This window comes from Gymnoscopelus braueri (genome assembly GCF_963280865.1).
Source record: "Gymnoscopelus braueri genome assembly, chromosome: 15".
Lineage (NCBI taxonomy): Eukaryota > Metazoa > Chordata > Actinopteri > Myctophiformes > Myctophidae > Gymnoscopelus > Gymnoscopelus braueri.
The window spans coordinates 38,899,926-38,927,109 of NC_137620.1; the positions used below are offsets into that span (position 1 = coordinate 38,899,926).

Below are 27,184 nucleotides of genomic sequence, written 5' to 3' on the forward strand. Positions count from 1 at the left end.
TTCAAGATATGTGTATTTTATTTTCTGTTTGACTTTGTGTACAATTTTCATCCAGAATACAATTTACAATACTAACATATGAGACAAGTAAAATTGCACATTCCTATTGTAGTCAGGTCTATTGTAGTGGTAATGGTTTGTTCATTCAATCAGCCATGTAAGTTGTATAACAACCTTATAAGAAACTATTTTATTGTGACAAAACAGCTTGCAAAACACATACAGACAGACACTTACAGACCAAGTTAAAAAGCAGTTAAAATACATCTACACATTCAGTCATTATGTAACATGAATACACACATGTAAACATAAATTAATAGGTGACTGATATGAAAGACACTACACATTAATCTCCATAGCACAGTCTTGAATACTGTCCAAATAATAAAGCAAAACAAAATAACTCCCCTATCTACTGTACTCCCACCCCTAACAGGACACTACAATATTTAGGATAATTAAAACTTTTTGCCAAAATGGAAGGTGCTAGAACAAAGCTTTTAGAATACCTAACATTTTACTGTTAACATTCACCCACCAGGGAAGTGACACTCATGATGAGCATAGTCATAGTGACAGTATCAAAGAATCATAGAACTTTATTGACAGGCAGTTTAGCTAGCAGGACATTAACCATTGAACAAGGCAAGAAAATAAGACATAGTAGTTATATGATTGTTAACATAATTTATAGGAAACCAGTACTAAAAGTAAACTAAAGTAAAAGGTATAATTACAGAAAAAGGAGGGGTGGAGGCGGGCTTTGATTGATTGATTGAATACTTTATTTAGAGGGTTGCAGAGAAAAAGCACATGGAAGTACAGTTTACAATAAAAGGTCAACTAAAATGGATCGCTCATGAAAGCCGCAATGGCTTGTTTCAAATGAGATCCTCACGTACTCATTGATTGATTGATGACAAAGTCCCTATGTTGCAAGTCCAAGTCGAGTCTCAAGTCTTTGCTCTCAAGTCCCGAGTCAAGTCCAAGTCAACACAGCCAAGTCCCAAGTCAAGTCCAAGTCCTCAGCTTTTTGTTTCGAGTCCCACACAAGTCCTTAGCATTTTGGTTCGAGTCCCACACAAGTCCTAACCTTTTGTTTCGAGTCCCAAACAAGTCCTAACCTTTTGTTTCGAGTCCCACACAAGTCCTAACCTTTTGTTTCGAGTCCCACACAAGTCCTAACCTTTTGTTTCGAGTCCCACACAAGTCCTAACCTTTTGTTTCGAGTCCCAAACAAGTCAAAATGTTAATTCAAGATATGTAAAGATTTACATAAATCATGAGCATTTTTCACAATTTGCATTTGTTTTAAAACAAGGGTTCTTCCAGGCCAACAGAACGCAGATACTGTACTTTTAATTTCCTCCTTGAGGACAGGGTTTAAAAGGGCCCTTTTTAATGAATATAATGTAATTTTGTACAATCTGTATGGTAGAGTATGTTACTACAATATAACTTATACAATCAGGGTGGTTGTATTTTGTCTCCCTACTCTTCTATTGAGACATTTAGATAATGTCAAAGGCCATGTCTCACCTAGACACAGGATCTGACACAAATTCAGTGTATCCTCTGATCAAGCAGGCAGGCTCTATTATCACAATGGTGAAATGTCAGCACTTGCACTGGAAACCGCGTTCAAATCCGGGGTAGAAGAGGAAATGTATATACTGTAGCGCTGAAGTGGTCAATGTATGTTTTGTATTAATAACCAAAATCTACAAAGTAACTGGTACCTAAAGTTTTCAAATAATTGTAGTGGAGTAAAAGTAGGCTAATATCTGCCTCTGATATGTAGTTGAGTAGAAGTAGTAGCTGATATATTGCACTTTTACCTTAGCGCTAGGTATACTCTTGGTTGCTTGTTTTTGCAGAAAATGCACTTAAGACTTCTGGTGATTAGTAGTTTCGTTCCCTACCTATGTTGAATGCACTTACTGTAAGTCGCTTTGGATAAAAGCGTCTGCTAAATGACTGTAATGTAGAAGTAAAAGTACTGAAAATTGCAAATACTTCAGTAAAGTCAAAAATAAGTCAAAATTGTACTTAAGTAAAGTACTTGAGTAAATGTACTTAGTTACTTTCCACCACTGGTTATAGTTTGCTCTTAGCACGCAGTAATGTTAATGTGAAGTATAGGTCTTGCCTTGCATACTGCTTTTCTCGTCTTGTCTTCCACCTTGTAATCTTTAAAACCGAAAGCTATAACTGCTGGAGTTGACATTTTATTCCACCTGGCTTCAGTTCCAGCAGCGACTGCAGGAGTGAAGCCGGTGTGTTGTTTGTTTGGTAACGTGCAACATGTGGGCCAGTGTTGCCAAGTATCGGGAGAGAAACAAGCGAACCGACTTCCAAAAACAAGCCAAAAACAAGCCAAAATTTGTCCAAAAGTTAGGGTAAATAAGCAGCTTTGGCAACACTACACTAGGTGTCACTGACGGCCGGGATTTCTGACTAATAACATTATAGTTGATGCACACTTTTTAAACATTTTTGGCTTGCTTAAGTGACTTGAAAGTGACTTGAAAAGACTTGAATTTTCAAGTCAAGAGGGCTCAAGTCAAGTCTCAAGTCTTTAGTGTTCAAGTCAAGTCAAGTCTCAAGTCTTTGGCATTCAAGTCCCAAGCAAGTCCAAGTCTATTTTTGATTTGGTCAAGCAAGTCTAAAGTCATCAAAATCGGGACTCGAGTCCAAGTCGAGTCTCGAGTCTCGAGTCCAAGTCCCCACCTCTTTTATTAGGCAAAAGAATGTAAAACAACACAGTTTATAATACTTTTGTCTAAAAGGTCCAACCAAAAAGGTCCTTGCGGACTTGTTTCCGTTGGGGTCCTTGAATTAATTTCATAGACATATATAGTAGCAACCAAACAGTTCAAAAATCAACATAAAAATTCAGAGAAAAAATATCACTATGTACAAAAAAAAGCATGAAAAATAAAAAATATATACAAAAAAGGGGAGGGGGGGGGGGGGTCGTCTGTCTACAGAGAAACTGGTACTTGCTCCTCTTTTGGTCTCCAGAAAGAGTTTTTAGGGCTGTTTTGAATGGGCCCAGCGAACTGCATTTTTTGATGGATGGGGTTAGACTATTCATACCTTGGTGGCTGTGCTGTAGAAGGAGAATTTGCCCATGTTTGTTTTATGGGTGGGTGGTACCAGATTGTTCAATTCATGGAGACATTAAAAAACAGACAGATAAACACTACTATGCAGAACATCATATAAACAGTTTAAAGGTAAGAAAAACTAAAGATATGTACAGTAAAAAGTTTGAGGGGGGGGTTGTGGTATTAGGTTATGACTTTTGCAGAGGCCAGTTTGGAATTGCAGCCTCCTGAAGGTATTTTTTTAGGGCAGTTTTGAAAGTGAGTAGGGTTTTACACTCCTTCACTACTTTTGGTAGGGCATTCCAAATTTTTTAATTTTTATTAAGGTGATGTACTTTACATTGTATGCGTGCAGAATATAGCATTTTATACAATACACCTTAGGGTTTTTTCTTTTTTTACATACATGACACGACACATGGTGAAAAGGGCTGTGTGTGGGAGTATGGGGGTACACATTTTAGCACATTTGCACATTTTTGCTGAGATTTTACCAGAGATGTAACATAGTAGCAATGTTATTTATACTCAAACAATAATAAACACTCCCACCGTAAAGATGAAAGTATGAGCAGGTAAAGCACCTAACATGGGACAAGACCAAAAACAAAAGTAAAATCAAATACAATACAGTTAATAATTGGAAATCAAGAAAAACTTGGAAACTAAAACAGAAACAAAACCCTGGGATCCTGAGGTGGGGGCGGGGGCGAGGGGGAGCGACTATCAACGTTAGATGTTAGTTGTTGGCATTGGCGTTTTCCCTCAGGTGATGGACAAGAGGTTGCCATATAAGGTCAAACCTATCTGTCTGATCCAATCGCAGGTACCGAATCCTCTCTACCTCAAGTATATTTACAAGGTCGGCAAGCCACATTTTGATATTAGGACCTTCCTTCCCTTTCCACCGCAATAAAATACATTTTTTGGCAGACATAAGACAGAAGTTCAAAAAACATCTGTTGGCAAGGGGGAGGCCACTCAGAGTCGAAGAGTTGTTAAAAATTATGGTTTGGGGGTCTGGGGTAATTTGCCGTGAAAGTATTGTGGAGATAGTATTAAAGACCTTAATCCAATATGTTAAAATGATAGGACATAGCATATAACTATGTGCCAGAGTAGCCTCCCCGGACTCACACAGTGGTGACACAGAAGGGAATATTCTATGCAGTTTGGCATTTGAGTAGTGCAACCTGTGAACAATTTTGAACTGCGTAAGACAATGTCTTGCGTTGATAGAGCATCTATGAATCTGTACGAGTGAACTATTCCATTGTTCTTCCTCTAGCTACATTCCCAGTTCCCTTTCCCACCTTACCCGTATACCTGAGGTATCCACCTTACCCTCTCTTAGGTTTGTATAAAGCTCCGAAATAAGGTTTGGGGCGAAGGGAGAGCGCTTAATGACATCCCTGATATTAGACTGGGTCAGTGACATATATAGGGGTACATTTTTGGAGACATAGTCCCTAATCTGTAAATAGCGAAAAAAGTGAGTAGTGGGTTAGGGTTACCCAAATTTGTCAACTATCTGCTGAAAAGAGTAGAACACACCCTTGTTATACAAATCTAATAGGGTGGAGATACCCTCCCTCTCCCATAGCTTAAAGGCCGAGTCCATATCAGATCTGTTCGTTTGGCTATCTGTCTCCAAATGTCATCTGAGGCTCTTATTATAACATTCCCGTTATATCTACGACTGTGCACTCTAGTCTAGATGGTGCCAGGAGAATGGTCTCGGGTTTGTATGGATAACAGTCATCCCTTTCCAGCATTGCCCAGGAAGGGAGATGCTGGGGAGGGGGGAAGTAAAACATCATGGCTCATTTTTTCATGGCTCATATTAAAGAAAGGAAAAAGAAAAGAAACATAGAACATGAACCCCCCTCCACCTCAGCTGGGCCACAACCCCTGTGCCCGCTGAATCTCACCATATTCTTGAACTTGTCGGTCATAGAACCACATTCCCCATAGCAAAATAGGAAAAATCGGAAATATGGGTTAGTACCCACTGACATGTGTGAAAATATACTTCTTATTGCGACCTCCCTGGGACATGTAATGGGGAAAGAAAAAAGAAAAAGTCAGTCTCATGAGGAGACTGCAGTGAAATAGAAAGGCCTGGGGGAGGCGCTGTTTGCCAAAAAATAAATAGGTTAGAGAACACTAGCCCAACCTGAATGGGATTTGGAAACAAATAAAATAAAATAGGAAAAAAACAGGATGAGATATCAAAACTATATAACTGCCACATGAACGTTGGATATACACTTTATATGAATTAATTAGCATTAGAGAAAAAAAAAGAAAGATAACAAAGAAGGAGAAGCAATCATTCATATGTTGGGAACAGTTGCGACCTCCCTAGGACATGTAATGAGAAAAGAAAATAAGTCAGTCTCATGGGGAGACTGCAATGAAAATAGAAAGGCCTAGGGGAGGCACTGTTTGCCAAAAAATAAATGGGTTAGAGAACCCTAGCCCAACCTGAATGGGATTTGGAAACAAGTAAAATAGAAAAAAACTAAACAGAATGAGATATCAAAACTATATAACTGCCACACGAACGTTAGGTATCCACTTTATATGATTTAATTAACACTAGAGAAAGGAGAGAAAAAAAAGAAAGATGACAAAGAAGGAGAAGCAATCATTCATATGTTGGGAACAGTGTGGAACCGAGTCACGTTGTCTCACCACTTCATAGGCATTCCACATTTTTGTTGCATAGCAGGAGAACGAGTTCAACCCCTTGTTTGTGCCAAATCTGGGTTGGACATGATCAGTGGAGCTGCCTCTGGTGTTGTGATTGTGGACTTCATTTACGTTTTTGAAATACTTTGTTACTTGGTACATGGGTATCCCAATATTGTGGTGTATGTTGTAGACCAGGCCCATTGCAAGTTGCTGTACTCTGTCCTCAACCCTGAGCCATCCGACCCTCGCAAAATCAGCAGGGGTTAGATGAGTTGTATGTTTAAGGCCAAGAAGTAGCCTTACTAGTTCGTTTTGGGATGTCTGGACTCTGGAGCTTTATTTTTAAGGCCTTAGGGCATCAGCTTCTACCGAGGTGTTCAAAATTGTTCATATGATACCCCTGCTTTCCGAGGGGAATTATTTTAGGGAGCACAGACATGTGATGTCCGTATCTCTAGACCGGATCAGAAAACTGTAAAACAAATTGATCCCAGTCTAGGCTCAAGACTGGCAGGCAGAGGATCTCATTTGTCAGTGCTTGTCTTCTCTTCTCTTCTTGAATGAGGGCAGATTTACGTAACACGTTTCATCTTTGTTTGTGTATGAAAGCACTCACTGTTTTGGGTATTTCGGAATCAATTGGAAATCGGTGAGAACACCAGGTTTCTTGCCAGGGTGTCAATTCTGACCACAGGAATCTGCTTTGGATTCCCTGCTTCCTCCCTCTTGCACCTCTTCGCCACATCTTTTATGACCTCAGATAAGATGGTCATGATGTCACACCTGTAACAGACACAACATTTAGAACACAACAAGTTATCATCACTACTAAACCAAAAACTTGATTGAACTGTGGTCAATTAAACAATGTATTAGGCATACATGTAACAATGGTGGCAATTAGGTGGCCAGGTCTAAAAGATATTGTGGACCAAGTTTGACTTGGCATACCTTAATAAAATAATCACATATCAGTATACTGTATATAGTCATATTCTTTTTTTGAGTTACCTGGGACAGCCTTTGTTCAGCTGTTTGCACACAGATTGCGTGAAAAAGAATCCCCTTGTATCACTTCTATAAAGTGCATAATGCTCAGTGCTTGCCATGGCAAAAAAGAAATCTCTTTCCATGGGAATCAGGTCTCCTTCTCCCCCCAATCCCTCGCAGAAGAACACTTTGGGCTTGTCCTTAAGGATTGGGCAGTTCTCTACTTTGAAAGGCGTAGTTATGTCATCAATGTGGAGGGGCTCCCCATCAGTCCCATGAACACTATCTAATGCTTCGTAACTCATAATGCAGCAAACAAAGGCATCTCCATGCCGTGGAGGATCATCAGCATTAAGGGGCAAGAACTTCCTGTTCTTCCATTCCTGTACATTGAACTCTTGTAGCCCAGAGAGGTTCTCTAAAGATAAGTGTGTCAGTATCTCCTCCATTTGGCTCTTGGTATTGTCTATACACTTCAACACCCTGAAGCCCAGCTTGCTGAATGTACGTGTCAAGGAAGCTGCATGGGAGGCAAACAAACACCTCATTAAGATTCAAACACCAAAGAAACACTACCATTTACAGGATATTATTTAGTTTTTATGTTTACATTTTAGATGTCAAGTTGCTTGTCGTGATCTTCAATTTATAGATAACCAAAATACAAGATACAACCATCAGTAAAAAGTATAATGGTAAGTGCCATAGTATATAGAAAACATTCTTACCAGCATCAGCTCTTGTTCCAGGCAAAGATTCCACCAATGAGGATTCAAAATTCTCATTGCACATGAGCACACAGAGACCTGTAGGATTGCTGGCCAACTTGTAATATTCGGGAAAGCGCTATAAAATGCAATTCATTATTATTATTATTATTGAAAAATATCAGAGACAGATTTTGAGTTGGGAACAAATATACAATGATACACTAGAATGTCTGCTCCATGACTAATCAGAACAAGCGCGTTATAACTACTCTCTGTATGTGAAGGAGGAGTTTACAGTTAGTTTTCAAAATATTTTTCTGAATGTTTCACAAGTTTTACTTACATGTACTGGTCCATCTGTGAGAAAAAGTTGAAAAACAAAATTTCAAAAGTTAGAATGTCTTAGAACACATTTCTATAATACATCTTCGGTCTATCAGCGGTGTGGTGGCGCTTCGGGAACGCCTCAGCTCTGGGAATGCTTTTTTTGTGCTTACAAAAAAACCTGCTTGTGCAATGGTCATCTGAGTCATATAAATACAGTGTCAAGGCTTGTAAGACTGGCAGTTAATCATGTTAATATAATTGTTGTTAAGCAATGTAATGTCAAGCTCTAATGGATTATTTAGCACCATTATGGTCATGTGATCAAGACCTTTCTGTCTGATGTTTCATATTCCATTTTGGCCAATTCCATCGGCTATGATTGCCTTCCAACGTTTGCGGGAGTGACCTGTTTTGCACAAAATGCCACAAATCATAAACACAGCGGCCGATTGCCGTTAAACTTTGCACGCACATTGCTACTTGGAAGTTCTTCCAAGCTTCATAAAGTCGGTACACATTATCTCTGTAGTCATGTGATCAAGACGTATCTGTCAGATTTCTCATATTCCATTCCAATTGGCTATTTTGCACAAAATGGCACAAATCATTAACGCAGCGCCCGATTGCTGTGAAACTTTGCATGCACACTCACAGTAGGCCAAAGAAGAACCTCCACACCATAATTTTCAACCGTAGGTTGTACTTTTTTCTCCCTGGATCCTTGGAGCCCCCCTCTCTATATAGGCCCGGCCATTTGTGCCAGATTCCATTTCCGTTTTCTTCAAAGGTTTTGTCCAAAACTCACACATTAGACATTATCTCTGGGGTCATGTGATCAAGATTTATACGTCTGATTTGTCAGATCCCATTCCAAGTGGCTATGACTGTTTGCGGGCCCTGGGAAGGCAACCCGACCTGGCGGAGACCTGTGCTCTGAGGAGCACACTTTTCTAGTTATTATTTTCTCCATGCTTCTCATAATAGGTCGATTAGCGTCCCAGAATCCCAGAATAGAAAATGTGCAATCACGGCCATGGTCATACCGACACACCTCTGTATATCGACCTTGTAAACAGCCCATTACGCTCTAATCTCCATTCTCAGTATGAAGGAGCTGCAGCTCCGCTACTGTGTGTCAAAGCATGTAGGCTGACGATTATTTTAATTGAATGACTACAAATGTATAAGGGAAAGAGTGGATGACTGAACATATACTGGTTTTAACGGTGGACTGGGACCTACTTTCTGTTACCGTTGTTGGAGTGAAGTTTCTTTGGAACTTTACCGTTTATGTTGGTTCCTTATGCCATATTCAAAGCAGTGCGTACTGACGTTCATACAATAAGTGCCTTTCTGAGTAAAGCTTAGCACATTCGAGATTCACAAGTCAAAAGAAAGTAAACGTTAGATGTCCGTTTGATGGACTTTACATCAAGTAAAAAAAAAACAATTTTGGTTCTAGCCAAGTGGAGGATTATATTGTGTTCAACTTCTGTTAATTCTGGTTCATATCAATGTTCATCTGTTGTTGAAAACCAATAAGTGAAATGTTTTGCCGTCCGGAATTTTGTGTATTTTATTATCAAAATAATAGCAGAGGATTCATTTGACATTAACAGCTTAATATTTTGTCTCCCAGATAAGTTTAAGCTTGGAGAAATAGCGTTGGAGGAAACATGCAACATATGCAGTTCAAATTTGAGTGAGTGAGTGACAGCTCAGAAACCTGCCCAATGACATCATCGATGGGGATTCTAAGCTAATAGAATCTACAGCCTTTCTCTTCCAGGAAATACTGAAATAATATTGCATTACAGTTAGAATGCTGAAATAAAAGCCATGAATATTATGGAATATATGGAAGAAAATTATGTTTCCATTCAGGGTGAAGTTTTTTGAAAGATCATCATCACAGCAGCACCTAACAGCTCCAACAGGGCAACAGCCCTCCTGGGCAAAAGCCTCTTTAAGTGTGATCTCAAACACCTTTTATACACAAAGAAGTCTTCCCTAAATGGTCATAAGTATAAGCATGCTATAGCCTACTGACAGACACTACTACAGGCTGGGCACCTTGTGGTGCAGGACACTATAATAACTACAACAACTATGTTTAACGCACTTAATGTACAAAATTACCTGTTACCTAGCCAGACACAAGTCGCTAAGACCCCAAAAAGACATTCACATAGGAGAAGATGACAGTTGCAGTCAAGTCAGAGTTAGCACATTGGTTTGGAGCTATCTTGGGAATGTGTCAAGGCATTCAGGCTAAGATTGAAAGTAAGGTTCATGAAATACAAAATAATACACACATTTAGCATTCTATAACTCTTTCCACTACAATTGCATTACTAGTTTGCAAAAAGTTTGAAATCTTTGAAATTACCTAATCTCTCGAAACAGAATCAGATTCCCAGATTGGAAATGACCAAACCTGCCTATTGATGATGTCATTTGTAGGCAGGTTTCTGAACTGTCCACAGCCGACTGAATAAACAGAACTGGTGCCATCTCATAATGAGTGGACCAATTATTTATGAAGATAGGTTGTACAAAGGCTGTAATCACATGAATCATGGGCACCTTCCCCTCAGTGTCAAAGGGCATGATGCCACTGGACTGGACACACATCATGTTATTCAGAACAGAACCATCTACACATAAAACAAAAAGTTTGGGAGATAATATTTATGGTGTAACACAATGCTTCTTGGAAGTAACTTTCATACTGTTGGCTTGCTAACTGTAAATAACTCTGGATTAAGAGCGTCTGCTAAATGTCTATATTGTAAATTGTAAATAGTTTTTCTCTTTTAAATGGAGCCTCATTTGTAATGGCCCCGTTAGTGGAATGAGCAGCACAGCTGAGTGTGGTTGGGTTGTGTCCATGAAACGTGTGTGTTTGCTTATTGTTTTTTGAGTTTCCTAACCCAGGTCCCCATTGTACATGGGGTACAAGGCGTATTGGAGGGTACATGGGGTACAAGGCGTACATGGGGGTAAATGGGGGTAAAAGGGGTGACGGTACATGGCGGTACACTGGTTACAGTAACCAAAGTCTGTTAGAGTGGAATCCTACACATTTATGAACTTTTTGTTTTATGTTTATTTAAGTTTATGTGAGATGAATTCACCTGAGTTCTCTTCGTCCAGGTCCGACATCTCCTCCTGCCAGTCTGTAATCACATGAATTAAAACTTTAATAGTCAGTTAAATAATCTTAAATATAAACAGAGTGAGGCCACACATTAAGAGAAAATGAAAAAGACTGAATACACAGCATAAAATGTAGAATCATTTTATTAAAGGAGTATTTCAACCCTAAAATGACTTTTTCCCCCTATCAGTTAGGCCTACTCACCCCACAAAGCATTGAATTGATAGAGAATATGTTTTTTAATTTTGTCACATTTTGCTAATCGTACTCTGCCACGTTTTGGCAGAGACAAAAAGACTGGATACACATGATGTTATTCTCAGCAGAATCATCTATTAAAGTTTATGTGAGATGAAGTCACCTGAGTTCTCTTTCTTCAGGGCAGTAATAATAATAAAACGAAAGGTTTGGGAGATAATATGTATGGTGTAACACAATGCTTCTTGGAAGTAACTTACATACTGTTGGCTTGCTTACTGTAAATCACTCTGGATTAACTGTCTTACTGCCAAGGAAGATTTATGATGAGACATTGCGCAAAACACCCTCACTGCCAAGGACGACTTATGACGACTTACTGTTTTTTAATCGTTTTATAAAAGATTGCGCTGTTCTCTGTCACCCGAGTGATCAGTTTCACTTTCCACTCACCCGGATCTGGAAATAACGTCATCCGAAGATTTCCGCCTCCATCCACTTCCTGTTTAACTTTTTCATTAAAATGGCTCTATCATGAGTGGACTTTTTTCCCCTGTATTTCGTGAGAAATCCTATTTTCAATATGCTGCTGCAGGAGAAGGGAATGTTCCGTATGGAATATCTTTCTCTGGGGGCGACGCACACACGTACCGTGTGTGATTACAAACAGTCGGACAAGCGATCACGAGGGATATACATTTTCTGTGGCCTGTTGAAAGGATACAAAAAACGAAAATTGCTGGCAGTGGGCAAACGCAGCCAGAAATAAGTCTGGCAGTGAAAGAGCTTGCGTCTGCTAAATGTCTTGTAAATAGTTTTTCTCTTTTAAATGGAGCCTCATTTGTAATGGCCCCGTTTGTGGAATGAGCAGCACAGCTGAGTGTGTGGGTTGTGTCCATGAAACATGTGTGTTTGCTTATTGTTGTTGACTTTTGTTTTGAGTTTCCTAACCCAGGTCCCCATTGTACATGGGGTACAAGGCGTACTGGAGGGTACAGGCAGGGGGTACATGGGGGTACAAGGCGTACTGGAGGGTACATGGGGGTACATGAGGGTAAATGGGGGTACATTGGGGGTACATGGCGGTAAATGGGGGTACAAGGGGTGACGGTACATGGCGGCACACTGGTTACAGTAACCAAAGTCTGTCAGAGTGGAATCCTACACATTTATGAACTTTTTGTTTTATGTTTATTTAAGTTTATGTGAGATGAATTCACCTTCGCTCAGGTCCGACACCACCTCCTGCAAGTCTGTAATCACATGAATTAAAACTTTAATAGTCAGTTAAATAATCTTAAATATAAACAGAGTGAGGCCACACATTAAGAGAAAATGAAAAAGACTGAATACACAGAATAAAATGCAGAATCATTATATTAAAGGAGTATTTCAACCCCAAAATGACTTTTTCCCCCTATCAGTTAGGCCTACTCACCCCACAAAGCATTGAATTGATAGAGAATTTGTTTTTTAATTTTGTCACATTTTGCTAATCGTGCTCTGCCACGTTTTGGCAGAGACAAAAAGACTGGATACACATGATGTTATTCTCAGCAGAATCATCTATTAAAGTTTATGTGAGATGAACTCACCTGAGTTCTTCAGGGCAGTAATAATAATAAAACGAAAGGTTTGGGAGATAATATGTATGGTGTAACACAATGCTTCTTGGAAGTAACTTTCATACTGTTGGCTTGCTTACTGTAAATCACTCTGGATTAACTCTCTTACCGCCAAGGACGACTTATGATGAGACATCGCGCAAAACGCCCTCACTGCCAAGGACGACTTACTGTTTTTTAATCGTTTTATAAAAGATTGCGCTGTTCTCTGTCACCCGAGTGATCAGTTTCACTTTCCACTCAACCGGATCTGGAAATAACGTCATCCGAAGATTTCCGCCTCCGTCCACTTCCTGTTTAACTTTTTCATTAAAATAGCTCTATCATGAGTTGACTTTTTTCCCCTGTATTTCGTGAGACATCCTATTTTCAATATGCTGCTGCAGGAGAAGGGAATGTTCCGTATGGAATATCTTTCTCTGGGCGACGCTCACACGTACCGTGTGTGATTACAAACAGTCGGACAAGCGATCACAAGGGATATATATTTTCTGTGGCCAGTTGAAAGGATACAAAAAACGATAATTGCTGGCAGTGGACAAACGCAGCCAGAAATAGGTCTGGCAGTGAAAGAGCTTGCGTCTGCTAAATGTCTATATTGTAAATTGTAAATAGTTTTTCTCTTTTAAATGGAGCCTCATTTGTAATGGCCCCGTTTGTGGAATGAGCAGCACAGCTGAGTGTGTGGGTTGTGTCCATGAAACATGTGTGTTCGCTTATTCTGTTGTTGACTTTTGTTTTGAGTTTCCTAACCCAGGTCCCCATTGTACATGGGGTACAAGGCGTACTGGAGGGTACATGGGGGTACAAGGCGTACTGGAGGGTACATGGGGGTACAAGGCGTACTGGAGGGTACATGAGGGTACATGAGGGTACATGGGGGTACATGGGGGTAAATGGGGGTAAAAGGGGTGACGGTACATGGCGTTACACTGGTTACAGTAACCAAAGTCTGTTAGAGTGGAATCCTACACATTTATTAACTTTTTGTTTTATATTTATTTAAGTTTGTGTGAGATGAATTCACCTGAGATCACTTCCTTCAGGGCCGACACCTCCTTCTGCAAGTCTGTAATCACATGAATTAAAACTTTAATGGTCAGTTAGATAATCTTAAACATAAACAGAGTGAGGCCACACATTAAGAGAAAATGAAAAAGAATGAATACACAGAATAAAATGCAGAATCATTATATTAAAGGAGTATTTCAACCCCAAAATGACTTTTACCCCCTATCAGTTAGGCCTACTCACCCCACAAAGCATTGAATTGATAGAGAATATGTTTTTTAATGTTGTCACATTTTGCTAATCGTACTCTGCCACGTTTTGGCAGAGACAAAAAGACTGTATACACATGATGTTATTCTCAGCAGAATCATCTATTAAAGTTTATGTGAGATGAATTCACCTGAGTTCTCTTTCGTCAGGGCTGACTCATCTCTCTGTAATGCTGTATTGGTACTCTGTACGTCTGTAATCACATGGATTAAAACTTTTATAATCATTTAAATCAAACAAACAGAGCACGGCCACCCATTAAGAAGAAGATGATATATACTGGATCGGGGGGAGGGGGGGGGTATGTTTGAACGATGATATAAAATGTTCATAACCAAGTATAAAATATAGCCTACTGTAAAATTAGATAAATAAAAATGTAAATAAATAAAGTTGCATCCCAAAAATCAGGGGGTCATGGGCACCTTCCCCTTCAGTGTCAAAGGGCATGATGCCACTGGACTGGATACACATCATGTTATTCTCAACAGAACCATCTACACATAAAACTAAAAGTTTGGGAGATAATATGTATGGTGTAACACAATGCTTCTTGGAAGTAACTTTCATGCTGTTGGCTTGGTTACTGTAAATCACTCTGGATTAAGAGCGTCTGCTAAATGTCTATATTGTAAATTGTAAATAGTTTTTCTCTTTTAAATGGAGCCTCATTTGTAATGGCCCCGTTTGTGGAATGAGCAGCACAGCTGAGTGTGTGGGTTGTGTCCATGAAACATGTGTGTTCGCTTATTGTTGTTGACTTTTGTTTTGAGTTTCCTAACCCAGGTCCCCATTGTACATGGGGTACAAGGCGTACTGGAGGGTACATGGGGGTACATGGGGGTACATGGAGGTAAATGGGGGTAAAAAGGGATACATGGGGATACATGACGGTACATGGCGGTACACTGGTTACAGTAACCAAAGTCTGTTAGAGTGGAATCCTACACATTTATGAACTTTTGGTTTTATGTTTATTAAAGTTTATGTGAGATGAATTCACCTGAGTTATTTCTCTTCACGTCCGACACCTCCTTCTGCAAGGCTGTAATCACATGAATTAAAACTTTAATAGTCAGTTAAATAATCTTAAACATAAACAGAGTGAGGCCACACATTAAGAGAAAATGAAAAAGACTGGATAAACAGAATAAAATCTGAATCATTGTATTAAAGGAGTATTTCAGCCCGAAAATGACTTTTCCCCCCCCCCTATCAGTTAGGCCTACTCACCCCACCAAGCATTGAATTGATAGAGAATATTTGTTTTAGTTTTGTCACATTTCGCTAATCGTACTCTGCCACGTTTTGGCAGAGACAAAAACACTGGATACACATGATGTTATTCTCAGCAGAATCATCTATTAAAGTTTATGTGAGATGAACTCACCTGAGTTCATGGCAGCCACACCATCCTTTATTTCTGTAAGGGTACTCTGTAAGTCTGTAATCACATGAATTAAAACTTTTATGATAATTTAAATCAAACAAACAGAGCACGGCCACACATTAAGAAGAAGATGATGTATACTGGATCGGGGAGTGGGCGGTATGTTTGAACGATGATATAAAATGTTCATAACCACGTATAAAATATAGCCTATTGTAAAATTAGATAAATAAAAACGTAAATAAATAAAGTTGCATCCCAAAAATCAGGGGGTCATGGGCATCTTCCCCCTCAGTGTCAAAGGGCATAATGCCACTACACATCATGTTATTCTCAACAGAACCATCTACACATAAAACTAAAAGTTTGGGAGATAATATATGTATGGTGTAACACAATGCTTCTTGGAAGTAACTTTCATACTGTTGGCATGCTTACTGTAAGTCACTCTGGATTAAAGAGCGTCTGCTAAATGTCTATATTGTAAATTGTAAATAGTTTTTCTCTTTTAAATGGAGCCTCATTTGTAATGGCCCCGTTTGTGGAATGAGCAGCAGAGCTGAGTGTGTGGATTGTGTCCATGAAACATGTGTTTGCTTATTGTTGTTGACTTTTGTTTTGAGTTTCCTACCCCAGGTCCCCATTGTACATGGGGTACAAGGCGTACTGGAGGGTACAGGGGGTACATGGGGTACAAGGCGTACTGGAGGGTACAGGGGGTACATGGCGTACTGGAGGGTACATGGGGTACATGAGGGTACATGGGGGTAAATGGGGGTACATTGGGGGTACATGGCGGTAAATGGGGGTAAAAAGGGTGACGGTACATGGCAGTACACTGGTTACAGTAACCAAAGTCTGTTAGAGTGGAATCCTACACATTTATGAACTTTTTGTTTTATGTTTATTTAAGTTTATGTGAGATGAATTCACCTGACATCACTTTGTTCTGGTTCGACACCTCCTTCTGCAAGTCTGTAATCACATGAATTAAAACTTTAATAGTCAGTTAAATAATCTTAAACATAAACAGAGTGAGGCCACACATTAAGAGAAAATGAAAAAGAATGAATACACAGAATAAAATGCAGAATCATTATATTAAAGGAGTATTTCAACCCCAAAATGACTTTTTTCCCCTATCAGTTAGGCCTACTCACCACACAAAGCATTGAATTGATAGCGAATATGTTTTAAAATTTTGTCACATTTTGCTAATCGTACTCTGCCATGTTTTGTATTATACAAATAATGTGTGTGTATTATACAAATAATACACACATTTTGCATTCTATAACTCTTTCCACTACAATTGCATTAATACAAATAAATACAAAGTTTGAAATCTTGTTTGAAATTACCTAATCTCTCGAAATAGATTCAGATTCCCAGATTGGAAATTACCAAACCTGCCTATTGATGATGTCATTTGTAGGCAGGTTTCTGAACTGTCCACAGCTGACTGAATAAACAGAATAAACAGAACTGGTGCCATCTCATAATGAGTGGACCAATTATTTATGAAGATAGGTTGTACAAAGGCTGTAATCACATGAATTAAAACTTTTTGGTCTTGCCATTTTGAATATAATATATTGCCGGAGTTATTTAATAGCTGAAAATAGCTTACATTTTGTTTCGTTTTTATGGCTCTTTGTTATGTTTTAAGAATTGCGCTGTTTTCTGCCAGTAGCATATTAGGGGCTGGTGTCCTATATGAGCTATATATATGATTGTTGTTTCTTATTTGATGACGTCACTGCAGGACTTGGTCAAGGCCAAGGTTGCCTAGGTATTTAACCCTGTCCCTAATCAGGCGCAGGTGTTGCCAGTGGCAGAGACAAACAGTTTTTGACTGTTTGAGAGAGCTGGTGGTATGTATACTGTGCGTTTTGACTGTTTATTTGTTTATGTATTTATTGAATGCTGAAGTGACAGATCGGCTACAGAATAAATAATCTGAAATAATTTTCAGACCGGGGGGGGGGGCCTGAAAAGGATTTTCAGACCAGGGGGGCGCCATATCTTTGTGTGATAGCAACTTATTTTTTCACATCAGCTATTGGAAAAAATAGTAGATCTACAAGCTCACAATGAGCTTGTAGATCTGCTACTTTTGGCAGATATTTGGTGTAGAGTGGAAAAAGAGCTGACCAAGTACAGAGCCAAAGGTCAAGTTTACTAAGCATTGTGTGCAAATGTCTGAAAATACATATTAACGTGAATTAAAGGTAGGGTAAGTGATATTATTGGGTTAAAACAAAAAGCTTTTTGTTAAAAGGTTAAAGCTCTATATTCTGATAGTAATCATTGCTATAGAGTGGTTTGTTCAGTAACAGAGGTCTCCATGTCTCTCCAGCTCTTTAATAAACAGAAAATACATTTTCAGGTAGGTGACAAAATCTCAGCCAAACTATAGAAAGTACCCATTTATCAGCTTCATTTTTATAGTGTTCCAGTTCCAATTTGCCTGCTCATTTCTTAGTGTCATCACTTCCAATTGCACTTGTTTAATCTGTATCCTGTCTGAGTTCTTTATTCTGATTGGATAAAATTGGTATCCCGACCTGAAAATGCATTTTCTGTTAAATAAAGAGCTGGAGAGACATGGCGACTCCTGTTACTGAACAAACACTATAGCAATGAGTACTATCAGAATATAGAGCTATTTAACACTTATTTTAATTAAACAAAATCACTTACCCTACCTTTTAATAGAAATAATATGTATAAACAAAAACAAACAAACAAACAAAAATGAATTGACACAAAACTGATGCTAATGCTGTCAAACAAGTCTATGAATCTATCTGTGAAATCTATTAAATAGTTTAATTTGCAACACATGTGGGGGTCCCTGCTTCATCTCTCTCTCTCAGCTAAGGGGTCCTTGGCCTGAAAAAACGTTGAAGACCCCAGTTTTAGAGTTATGATTACAGTACACACACGATCATCTGTCATTGATTCACGTGACGCGTGCATCCTCACAAAAGCACTTTTTGTTGCACACACACACACACACACACACACACACACACACACACACAACAAAAACATGCTCCGAGTCCCGGTTCTCTGAGCTTTTTGCAACATGACCTGAACGGCTTCCCCTTTTCAACTTTTTCATTTAGCCAAGGCCATTTCCATTTATTTTTGACTGTGCTCTTAATGGCAGTCACGTCCGAACCTTTCTTTTATCACCAACGCCTCGATCACTCACGCGTGGGATTAATTTAATGCATTTTCTCTCGATAAACCTCCGCCTACTGCTTTGAAAACCTATCATGATACCGTCCCAAATGAAACACCGCACCGAATTATTTGCATTGGCAGATCAAGACTCGTAGATCGTATTTTATCTACGAGTCTTAGCAACCACCCTCCCAGTTTGCCCTGGAATGTCACCAGTAAAGCCCGTATTTCTCCAAACATGTACAAATGCAAAATATAAGGTGCTTACCCGCTTGCCCCAAATGTTAACTCTTTCAATGCCATGCTTATTTATGGAATTTTGGTTCTGAGTGCCACAACCAAAATTAATTGTAAAAAAAAAAGTGCTTAGGAGCCGAGATACAGCCTTTTTCAGTAAAAAGTTAAACAAGAAGTGAATGGAGCAGCAAATCATCATATCTTGGGTTCTGAACATGTTTTTCCTTTTTTTTTTTTCATGACGTATTTGACGTATTGTGGCACACGGGGCGTTAGGCCTCATGACGTATTTGACGTATTGTGGCACTGAAAGAGTTAACTAGGTGTCCGGAGTATTTGTGCAATGCATTAGTCCATATTTTTCAATAAAGTAGTGTTTTAATCCCGTCTGTGGCCGAACGCCATTTCCCCCCCTTGTTTAATTCCTTTTTACATTGAGTGTAATTCTGGTTTTCACCAGATGTGCCCCGTCACTACCGCCCATTGGGAACTTCCGACAGAATCGGTCACAGACGGGATTCAAACACTTCTTAATTGAAAGATATGGACTAATACAGTATATTGCACAAATACTCCGGACACCTAGTTAACATTTGAGACAAGCGGGTAAGCACCTTATATTTTGCATTTGTACATGTTTGGAGAAATACAGGCTTTACTGGTGACAATCCAGGTTGAACTGGGGGGGTGATCGCTAAGACTCTCGTAGATACGTAAATAAAAGTCACGACTCGATAAAATACATCTACTATGACTTTTGTGACTGACAAATAAATAAAATAAAAAAAACAATTGGCAAACATAGCAAGTGTTCCGCTGTTTATTTTAATGCAAAAAAACCTGCGCATACGTTGTCAATTACTGCTGGTCCTACCATGTCAACATAATTAGATCCTACCTATTACGTAGCGTAATCCACTTTCGTTTTAAAACTCCAGTGTTTCTTAAAACTTCCATTATTCCTGGGATTTCATCTTTTGGAAACCTTCCACCTTCCATAACTTCAGAGGTAAATCTGTGCTACTTTAAGTCGGAGCACAACATAATTGCACACTGGTGTTGCATGCCGTAAATAGCAGATCTACAAGCTCACAACGCGTCCTATTCATGACGTGTTGTGAGCTTGTAGATCTGCTATTTACTGCGCACGACACCGACACACAACTAAGTATAACTGAGGCCAACACTTGGGTGTCAGGTTACATTCAGCGGCTTGTGGCGCAGCACATTCTACAGCTGAACTTTATGATAGATCACTAGGGATGGATGCTCTGTAGTTTGGAGATCATTTTGACTAGCAAGCATATGCTGTGTTTTGACAACTTCGGTCATGTCATTCACGCCATCGCTACACATACCCCCCGCCCCCCCCCCTTTTTTTTTTTTTGCATATCTGCACTGATCTCATAAATAGCCCCAAAGGAATCCTCACGACGGAAATCCTTCGCCGCGACGGAGAATGTATGTACATGTATGTATATATACACATACACACACCGATGCAAACCAATGGAGTTTGCACTCCAAGTAGGGAACGAGACTTGCCCCAGGTGAAGCCCCTGTGACCCGACCCGGATAAGCGTTTGATGATGGATGGATGGATGGATGGATGATACTGCGTGTGTGTGTGTGTGTGTGTACACACGTACATACATACATACATACATATACTGTGGAACTCTGCTACAGCATCTAGTACATCATGGATGTTCTACTTACCTTCACTCACATTCAGGGCTGTAGGGGGAAAAGTTACAGGTATATTACACATAATGTTAACTCTCTTAATCTACCCTTTTCTGCATAAACACATTTTGGATCAATTGAATCAATATATTGACCAAGTCTCTCACCCAGGTTTTCCTCTTCTTGACCTGAAACAATATGGAATATTGAATTATAATACCATGCTTGTGTATAACTCATGCAATTACACACACAGTCAACAGTTACACACACAGTCAACAGACACACACACACACACACACACACACACACACACACACACACACACACACACACACACACACACACACACACACACACACACACACACACACACACACACACACACACACACACACACACACACACACACACGATTCATCAGTGTGGAGACACTAATCTTATTGTTAAACTGATAATCGGCTGGTTGTTTAGAACCGGACTCAAGAGCCACTGTGAGGCCTAGCTGGGTTGTACGGCCAGCTAGTCGTCCTGGTACTCTAGAGAGAGTTAAGATGATCTCCGAGCGTCGCTGAGGACACTGGGTTGTCAGGTGAGCTAGTCCTGCTTGGATCGATGCTGGCTACTCTGGAAGAGTTAAGACTGAGTCTGGTGCCGATGAGGAGAGTGGTTTCAACCATGACATCCAGCGTGTTTTATCCTGCTGTGGGTAGCCCCTGACATCCCTGCGGTGATGTCAGATAGTGTCAGACATCTCCTCATATGGAGCTGCCTATGTCAGTTATGCCCAAATATGGGACCAGGACGTCAGTCCTGGACGTGACGGTTATCTCCATATATGGAGTTTCTGGGAAGGGTTCACTGATGTCAGACTCCGTATCTATGACACGTCTTGGGTCTCTATGACGACTCCGTAGGTCGATCGTCTCCATTTATGGGGATCTCCATATATAGGCCAGTGCTGGCAAGTATGCCCTGAACGTTCGCAACACTTATTTTTGATCTTCACATTGTTGTCATTATAGCCACATGGATGGATATCACAAATATACATTTGAAAAATGTATTAGTCCAGAAATCTGTTCAAGACTTACCTGGTTTATTCTGCTTTTTCCAAGAGAAATCCAAACAGCCTTTCCAATACAAACATCCCAGTATTGCTGCCACCAATACGACAGTCACTATAATCGCAATCCCTGCACCCGCTCCTCCAGCGAGTCCACCCTCTGTCTTACAGTCATACTTGTCAGTTTTAGTGACATCCTCTGAAAGACAGTGAAACATGACAAAGCTGTTGTCAACATAGTAAAATGAAATCACGCAAATCAACAGTGGTGTTAAAATGGTTCTAGGGTCTGTCCTGACTGATCTCCATTAACAGTCATGTGTCCTGCATGGTACAGTACAGTAAGTCACTCTGGATAAATGTACCTTTCCTTTGCCTATGAAGGAGCCCTGAGAAAGACATCCTTCTCCTTTCTTCTGAGTCCAGAGTAGTGAAATGTGATGAAATGACAACCTGATATAGTTGTTGACATTGTAAGTTGTAGGGCTGGGCAATTAACCAATAATGTATAGAAACCGACATTTAGAACCTCTCACTGACTTAATCTTGCTCATGTCAGTTAATCAAATAATCGAGGAGCAGCGTTTGTTTTTTTCTTGTATATCAACGAATTGACATTTATTTTTATTTTAATGATAGACTAAATCAATTTGTCTGATTAACCACTTTAGCCCTATATTGGAATTAGTACAACGATGTCGTGCAAAAATAGCAAACTAACAACACGTCCCATTGTGATGTGTTGTGAGCTTGTAGATCTGCTAGTTTTGCCGTTTATTTATTAAAATCGATTAAATCAATACAGTGTGATTAACTGCTGCACTTATACTATTTACAGTACATACCTTGTCAGAGTGCAGTGTAAAAAAAAGCGTAAATAAAATAATCATTCATTAATCTTAATCCAAGCCAAAGTTTGAAATAATTGTAATTATGAATTTGAAGTCATCGCCTGGCCCTAGTAAGTTGTATGTTATTTACATGTTGACAAGATGGCTACTTAGCCAAGGTTCAAAGCACATCGTTTTGGCAAATGGTTTACTGGTTGGCAAATCGTGGGTACAGTTACATGTATATTGACCAAACATTATTTCCATTTTGGGCATGACAAAATGGTGCAGAACAAATGTGATAAGGTACATAACTGCAGTACAACTATAGTAACCACAAGGGATGACAGTGACAGATGCTATATGGCTAACTGAACCTGTTAAATACAAAACAGATGTACAAATATAGCAGGCAAAATATGCTTAGATTTTTGCCTCTCCTTGACATTATCTACTGTTTGATTGTTTTCCTCCTCGCTCTTCCTGCACCCCCCCCCCCCATTCTTTTTCTCTTTTTGAAAAAAAAAACCCCAAAACAAAACAAGCAAACAATGGAGCTTGCACAAAAAATAATTTCACCCACTTCTTTACACTTGTAAACCTGTGATGTAAAAATAAGGTTGAATCTGATTCTGCAACAAAATGGTTGCATGTAAATATTGCTACAGTAATGACACATTGCTTATCACAAACCTGCATGAAATAACAACCAAAAACTTCAAACAATATTATAGAGGCTAATAAGAGTAACATTGCGCTGTATTAAAGTAGACATACTTCCTGTTGTCAGACTGTGTTGCTGTGTATTCACCATTGAGAAACTCACCAGCAAGGGACCATTTGTTTATTTATTTAAGGGGGGGTATGGTGCGGATGTGATTTCATTTTTGTTTTTTCCTTGACCCCTCTTCCCACCCCCCGACCTCCATTTCTTTTATATTCACAACAACTTCTTTTCCAACGTTTATTATGGGTGAATTAGCGCCCTATTTGACGTCGGGGGTCCATTTGGTTCCATTATGTGCCCTCTTTGGGTTACAAAAACATCCCAAACAAAAGAAAGATTGAGCAACTATGTTCTACTTTTCATGAACTACTGCCCAGGGAGATTGAGCAGGACCACCCGGGCGAGATGTCACCTCGACTTGGGACTCGGGTGTAAATGAACACCTGAGCTAGTTTTGTAACAACAGATATAAAATCATCGGGCCAATGGAGGACCCCTCCAGTGTTAATTTACCGTGTTAATTTACCGGTATTAATTTAACTCTGGGAGTTTAACCAAATGGACCAGTGACAGCCATGAGGGTCCATTTTGTGTCCTCTCAGGGTTACAAAACGGGGCCACCCGCTATTTACTGTTCAACAAAATTCCTGCTATATCGTTTATGGGCAGCAAAATCAGTTCATATGCCTCTGCAATGTGCGTTGCCTTTCTCTTGTTGCTGCTGGTTCCCGAAACTTTTCTCTCTCTCTCCCGCTATCTTGTTGTAATTTTGGTCCGACCCACTGTGGCTTTGACATACTGTAATTATATGGGTTACGACCTATCAAATCACTCTGGATTGAACCATTGCCTTTAACCAGGGGTGAAAGAACATGAAAGCAGCCGCTGGTTCCCATCAAGGTGCGCTTTAAATCACAATGAAAGGCAGGTGTCTTTCCTGTACAGACTGTGAAGAATATGAGCCCGGGACTGACGTTAACCGTGGTTCACTGCGTCCAAATGAATGAACGGTTTGGTGGGACATAAAGTTTCATAAACAGAAGTGGGAGATACCAAGTCAAGTCCCCATACAGGCCAGGGTAAACTTGATATCGAACATAGGTGAGTATTAACACGTATGAAAAACTAATTATTTTTTTAATAAAAAATTCTGTTTAGCACCATACCTCCCCTTTGATAAATAATGAACAGCCCCTAATAATAATAGATACTAGTCTGACAAAAGGAAATATTTCTACTTTAATGCACCATACTATTAGTCTTTTTAGTTCTTTTGACTGGAGTATTTACAGAATGTATAGACTGAATACAGTCTTAGTAAGATAGTGTAAGACTGCCTTACAGTATGATATGTTTACAGAGGTTCCTGAAGGCATTAAAGAGCGATGGAACATTAAAAGCCATCCTCCCAAATTTCTTTGATGGATTAGGGATGGTAAAAAGTGGAAGATTCAGCAAGCGGAGATTGTAAAGTTTTTTGTTTTATCTTTAAATTAAAAAGGCAGTTTAGAGGGAGTAGCCCAATGATGGCTTTATAGAGGAAAATGTGCCAATGATGCCTTCTACGATGGGATAGTGAAGTCAGACCTGCCCTGTCATATAGAGATGACAACGATGTGTAAGGGATTTAGCATTTAAAAAGGTGTATTGGCTTCTCAAAAACGGTTTCATCATTTACTTCTTCCTACAACTTACCAACAGTGAGCTGAATCAAACTGCTGCTACTCAGGGTCGGAACATTACACTTGAACGTCCCCTTGTCTGAGAGCTGCACCCTGGACAGCTTCAGTGAGATATTGCCATGAGGCAGCTCCTCAGGAAACAGAGACGTCCTCCGTTTGTAAAAATGGTTCGGAACATCAGGCTGCTCACGTCCATCTTGGAGGAGATACACGAAATCCAACTTCAAGTCTGGTCTCGACCACTCCACTGTCAACCTGGCTGCGCTGACAGAGGGCTCAATGTGACAAGGAAGGACCACGTCATCCCCCACTTTGGCCAGCACGGCCTGGGAGGACCCTATCACCTGCTCTCCGTCTCCTTAAGATAAAACAAAAATATTTTTAGTGTAGCCTATAGTGATATTAATCTTTAAAGGTAGTGTAAGTGATTTTTTTTTTTTTTGAAAATAACTCTTTCATTAAAAAAGTTAAATCTCTATATTCTGATATAGTAATCACTGCTATAGAGTGTTTGTTCAACAACAAGGTGTCTCCCCATCAATCCAACTCTTGAAAATACATTTTCAGGCATGATGCCAATTTCAGCTAATTGGGAGAGTACCAGCCCTGAAACATGACTGTCATGGTATGACAGTCATGGTGCCGAGTCCCCCTGGTCTAAAGTTGTGTTCGATTTTTTCACATTGCCATCTCTCACATAAACATAAACGTTCAGATTTCAAATATTAAGTGCTTACCACCGAGCCACGGATGTTACAAGGCGATGCGGACCGCGATGAGTACCCGTATCTCCCGTATTGTTCAATAAAAAGCATTTTAATCCCATCGCCGGCCATTTTCTTTTTTGTTTGTTTTTTGTTTTGTAATGTATCAGAGTGCAATACACCTCCCAACCATTAGTGTCGCATGGTTGAAAGTATCGGAGACAATTTGGAGAAAATGGCCGGCAATGGGATTAAAATGCTTTTTATTGAACAATACGGGAGATACGGGTACTCATCGCGGTCCGCATCGCCTTGTAACATCCGTGGCTCGGTGGTAAGCACTTTATATTTGAAATCTGAACGTTTATGTTTATGTGAGAGATGGCAATGTGAAAAAATCGAACACAACTTTAGACCAGGGGGAAGCGTCATGTGAACCATGGCTAGGAGAGTACCTATTCATCAGCATCAATTTTATAGTAGGCCTGCCCTATTCCAGTTCTAAAATTGTCAGTATTTTCCCCCCATGTCTTCCAATTTCTCTTGTTTATCCTGTATTCTGTATGAGTTATCTCTCCTGATTGACCTGGTAATGCATTTTCTGTTTACTAAAGTGCTGGAGACCCTGAACAAACACTCTATCTAGCATGATAAGTACCTACATATTTTATGTTAACTCCGTCTGTCATTCACTTAACTAATGCAAAGCGGAATTAACATACATAGCCTACATCTAACTGTACAGTTTCCTGGACGAGTATAGTTACGTTTTTTATATATATAATATATAATATATAAGAAAATGACTGGATGAATTCTTATCATAAAGTTATTAGCTATAGTAGCTACTCACCCAGCATTCAACTTTTGCAGCCCCACCCTTACCCGTCGGTAACTCCGCAGTAAATAACGGTTTACAAGTTATCAATGTAACGTTAATGTTACCTGTCACAGATGTGATGTAGCAGCTGGTCCATACCAGGAATATATGGAAATAAATCCACAGAGAGGACTTTACAGTAAAGACACTAACTTGGAAAACTGTAGCCGACATAATTCCTTCCTCAAATTATTAGTTAGTTACTTTCGGTTTGATTTGTAACCTCGCGTGATCCCGTTTAGAAAAAAAGAATAGCAGTGTTCAGAGCAGTGTTCCGTCAGCAAATATAACAGCAGTGTTCCGTCAGCAAATATAACGGAGCAAATATAAGACTTCCGGTGGACGATCTCTTCAGAATAAGAGTACACTCTAGAGCAAAAAGGAGCCATTGAAAAACGGTTAATTTGCACATTAAAACTATAAATTAAGCATTTAAACGACATATTATGTTTCTACACAACACATATTATGTTTCTGTGTAACAAAAACGGTTTTTTAAACATTAATAATTTATCTAAATGGATAAATGGTCAGAAAAGGGCCGTTTTCAGACAATAGTGTCTACAAATTGGACACTGGACAGGAGACGGTGCTTGGCGCCGGAACTTCGGAGGTACGCACGCGTTCGGGGAGAGCCCCTCTACACTGCCACACTCTCCGCTAAGCGGGAGAGCTGTATTTGGAAAAGT

General features: G+C 39.6%; 2 protein-coding genes across 3 annotated transcripts in view; both read right to left on the bottom strand.

The window, feature by feature from the left end:
- LOC308101777 (uncharacterized protein) lies at positions 1 to 26,696 on the bottom strand. 2 transcript variants are annotated; one of them, XM_080451249.1, is made up of 16 exons: positions 26,561 to 26,696; positions 24,925 to 25,269; positions 21,701 to 21,871; positions 20,774 to 20,794; positions 20,640 to 20,657; positions 16,425 to 16,466; positions 15,492 to 15,545; positions 15,105 to 15,146; positions 14,232 to 14,294; positions 13,848 to 13,889; positions 12,416 to 12,448; positions 10,975 to 11,016; positions 7,854 to 7,867; positions 7,529 to 7,646; positions 6,822 to 7,320; positions 1 to 6,593 (listed from the first exon to the last, which is right to left on the bottom strand). In XM_080451249.1, the coding sequence occupies exons 1-16, from the start codon at positions 26,667 to 26,669 to the stop codon at positions 6,446 to 6,448; spliced, it is 1,761 nt and encodes a 586-aa protein (XP_080307375.1). In that variant the 5' UTR covers positions 26,670 to 26,696; the 3' UTR covers positions 1 to 6,445. The 2 variants fall into 2 exon arrangements, with proteins under 2 accessions (XP_080307375.1, XP_080307376.1); XM_080451250.1 differs by lacking the exon at positions 26,561 to 26,696 and adding an exon at positions 26,469 to 26,498.
- LOC308101185 (Fc receptor-like protein 5) overlaps positions 1 to 27,184 on the bottom strand; it is a 223,304-nt gene that overhangs the window by 157,152 nt on the left and 38,968 nt on the right. The window lies entirely within an intron of this gene.

What these genes read in the sequence shown, in the direction of transcription:
- LOC308101777 (XM_080451249.1), bottom strand. Translation starts at nt 26,669, where the DNA reads ATGTCGGCTACAGTTTTCCAAGTTAGTGTCTTTACTGTAAAGTCCTCT. An exon ending in CCAGAACAAAGTGATGTCAG is followed by an intron (nt 15,546 to 16,424) that starts GTGAATTCATCT and finishes ATGTGATTACAG; the next exon opens with ACTTACAGAGTACCCTTACA. An exon ending in TGGAACAAGAGCTGATGCTG is followed by an intron (nt 7,321 to 7,528) that starts GTAAGAATGTTT and finishes CCTCCCATGCAG; the next exon opens with CTTCCTTGACACGTACATTC.